Source organism: Macrosteles quadrilineatus, unplaced genomic scaffold (genome assembly GCF_028750875.1).
Source record: "Macrosteles quadrilineatus isolate MER2022 unplaced genomic scaffold, UCM_ALF_1.0 Scaffold_1098__1_contigs__length_18272, whole genome shotgun sequence".
Taxonomy (NCBI): domain Eukaryota; kingdom Metazoa; phylum Arthropoda; class Insecta; order Hemiptera; family Cicadellidae; genus Macrosteles; species Macrosteles quadrilineatus.
Genome location: NW_026543691.1, coordinates 7,217 through 10,659, shown reverse-complemented (window position 1 = coordinate 10,659; position 3,443 = coordinate 7,217). Strand labels below are relative to the sequence as shown.

General features: G+C 41.8%; 1 protein-coding gene across 1 annotated transcript; it reads left to right on the top strand.

Moving 5' to 3' along the window:
• The first annotated feature begins 1,902 nt into the window (after nt 1-1,902).
• On the top strand, nt 1,903-2,838 carry LOC128982719 (uncharacterized protein F54H12.2-like). The gene has a single exon (XM_054401658.1). The coding sequence runs from the start codon at nt 1,903-1,905 to the stop codon at nt 2,836-2,838; it is 936 nt and encodes a 311-aa protein (XP_054257633.1).
• The last annotated feature ends 605 nt before the right edge of the window (nt 2,839-3,443 follow it).

Below are 3,443 nucleotides of genomic sequence, written 5' to 3'. Positions count from 1 at the left end.
GGGTAGCTGCGCACGATATACAACATGTCTAACATCAGTCAATTTTTCATGACATTGCCCAGCAATAGTTCTATGAAATATTTCCCACAAAATACAGTGACCAGTTATACCACACACTTGTCCAAACACATCCAATTAGACGGCAAGTGGGAATTGGCTTTGGTGGACATTCACTATCCTTGTTCATTTGTGGTGAATGGAAACAATGTTGATGATGAAACAATACGATTTCAGTATGATAGTTTATTAGCAAGATCAACGATCCGTGATACAGAACATTTCGCTATTAAAATAACAGGCGGATACTATAGGAATCTTGATGATCTATTGAATACAATCAACAAACATGAAGACATCCACGATTATATGGAATTTTCATATGACACGGGAATCAACAGAGTTAAACTCAGGATCATGAACGAAAACGTGTCGAATGTGAGTCTGAGTGAAAAACTATCACAGCAGTTGGGTTTTGATTATGATGAGAAAAATATATTAAAACCAAATATAACCGAACTGATTGGTTCTAAAGCGCCAAACCTCGCACTGGGTATTCCAGCACACATTTATGTGTATTGCGACTTAATAGAGCCACAATTTATCGGCGATACTACAGCACCATTATTGAATATTGTCAACGTCAATATAGACACGTACAAGTACGGATCGTACAATTCAGTGTCATTCACAAGTCCGCACTATGTACCCGTTATGAAATCCACATTTGAAACAGTGGAAATCGACCTGAGGGATCACACAGGGAAAAAACTGCCATTCATGTTTGGAACGTCGTACGTGAAACTTCATTTTAGGAGAGTGCAATAGCAACAGCAGCAATAATGATAATCAATCTGAATGATCCCTATTTGGCATACTACCGACGGCAACAATTACAACAGACTGGCGGTGCTATTGATCGAGTATTTCACGGTGCACCATATCAGCGAGGACATGGAATCGGTAGTTTTCTGGGCGGTATGATTCGCACCATCGCTCCGCTGATCAAGTCCGGAGCAAAATCGGTAGGACAAGAAGCATTAAGATCCGGTGTCGGATTCCTAACCGATCTGGCAGGTGGTAAAATTACAGATCCAAAAACAGCCGCCAACTTACGACTTAGAGAGTTTACTGGATCGTTGAAACGTAAAGCTGACGAACAGATGGAACGTATGATGCATGGTGGCGGCGGTGGCATTAGCGCGAAAAGACAACGCGTAACGCGTAAGAGTAACGCGAAACGCGCAACGCGAAAGGCTTCCGCGAAACGCGCAATGCACGGCCGTGGCAGAAAGCCTGTTACACCACAGTCGTTGGCTAAACTTCTTAGAGTGCGGACGTCTGCATCAACAAGAGGAGGAGTGAAAAACAAGAGACTAGTAGGGAGACGACAACAACGACAACGACGAGGAGGAGTAGAGTCAAGGAAGAAGGTGACTTCGCCGAAGAAGCGTACTTATCGCAGTGAAAATTTAAAGTCTATTGATATTTTTAGTTAGTTAAAGAAGAAGGAGTAAAATGTCGTTTCTACATCAAAAATCATGTGAGTGTGTCAAGACCGAGCTGGATTTATTCTCCTTACCACCTACGCAGACGAGTATTGAAAGCGGCAAATGGGTCCAGTACAAACCAATATCCACATTGACCGATGATGCGCCAATAGAGTTTGTAGTTCCGGGCAATGGTGATGAATATACTGACCTTTCACAAACAATGATACAATTGACCGCGTCTATTGTTAAATCTAATGGAACTGCGGTCACTACTGACGAAGAGGCGAAAACAGTTGGGCCGGTCAACAACTGGTTACACTCACTATTTAGTCAAGTGGATATGTTTATGAATCAAAAACTTGTTACGCCCCAAAACAACACATATGCATATCGAGCTTACGTTGAAACGCTAATGAACTATGGATACGATGCTAGAAAATCACATCTAACATGCAGTCTTTGGTACACGGATGATGGTATTGACATGAACGATTGCGCGGAAGAAAATGAAGGACTCAAAGCGAGACGGGAGCTAACTAATAAAAGCCGTGAGATTGATATGCTCGGACATTTGCATGTGGATATTTGCAATCAGAATAAGTTCATGCTAAATGGCGTAGAGTTGAGATTTAAATTTATTCGATCAAAAGATGCGTTCTCCATTATGGCCAGCGCTGGTGAATTCAAGGTACATATTGTCGATATTAGTCTCTGGATTCGAAGATGCAAAATAAGTCCCACCGCACTGTTGGCGCACAGTAAAACACTCCAGACTGGTACGGCAAAATATCCAATCACACGAGTGGAGCTGAAAACATTCACACTACCCTCTGGAATACGTAACAAGACTTTGGACAATATGTTTCTCGGCCAAGTGCCGAAACGCATCATAGTGGGAATGGTTACGAATGCCGCATACAATGGAGATTTTAAAAAGAATCCCTACAACTTCGAACATTTTAAAACAAACTTCTTTTGTCTATATGTTGACGGAGAACAAGTTCCATCAAAACCATTACAGCCCCACTTTGAAAAATCAAAGGATAAATATGTTATGGCATATCATTCGATGTTCTCCGGTTCTGGTGTACATTTTAGCGATGCCGGCACCGTTATCAGTAGGGAAGACTTTGGACAAGGATACTGTCTGATGGCATTCGACCTAACTCCAGACTTATCTGCAAGTGACACAACACATTGGAATCTGGTGCGTAACGGTAGTGTTCGAATGGAACTCGGATTCGACGACGCGCTTCCCGAAACTGTCAACTGTTTGGTTTATGCCGAGTTTGACAATGTCATCGAGATTGATCGACAACGCAATGTAATTGTGGACTTTGGCGGTTAATCGATCAGTCTTCTATAAACATTCGTTTGAGATGGACCGTTTACGCAGAGCATTCAAGAAATTGAATATATCATCACCCATCATTGTGGACATTCAATGTTTCAAGGACAACCAAAATGAATATACACTGAAGGAAGTTTGCGTCTTGGAAGCTGACACCGGCGTTCTACTTATGCATCATATTGCTAAACCACCTTACGATCGATCAGAGTTGTCAGATGAAAAATTGCGGGAAAGCTACTGGCTCACAAAACACTGCCACGGACTACGATGGGAGTTCGGTGATATTCCGTACTATGAACTTTTTAACAAATTGACTGATTGTATATCAAGAAGACCGACGGTTTACGTCAAGGGATTTGAGAAGAAAGAATATTTAAAGCGTCATCATGTGATGGACTTTGTTACTACCAACGTAATCGATATTGGTGCAATTGGTTGCGAATCAATCACTTCAATCAATAATTTAATGTCAACAAACGTTTTGCGATGTCGCAATCACAAGTCTATAAACAGTCGATGTGCACTCACCAACTGTGTCGCAATACGTGGGTGGTTACATCTGACAACAAAGTTGGATGAATGTGTGGATACCAGTGGAGATG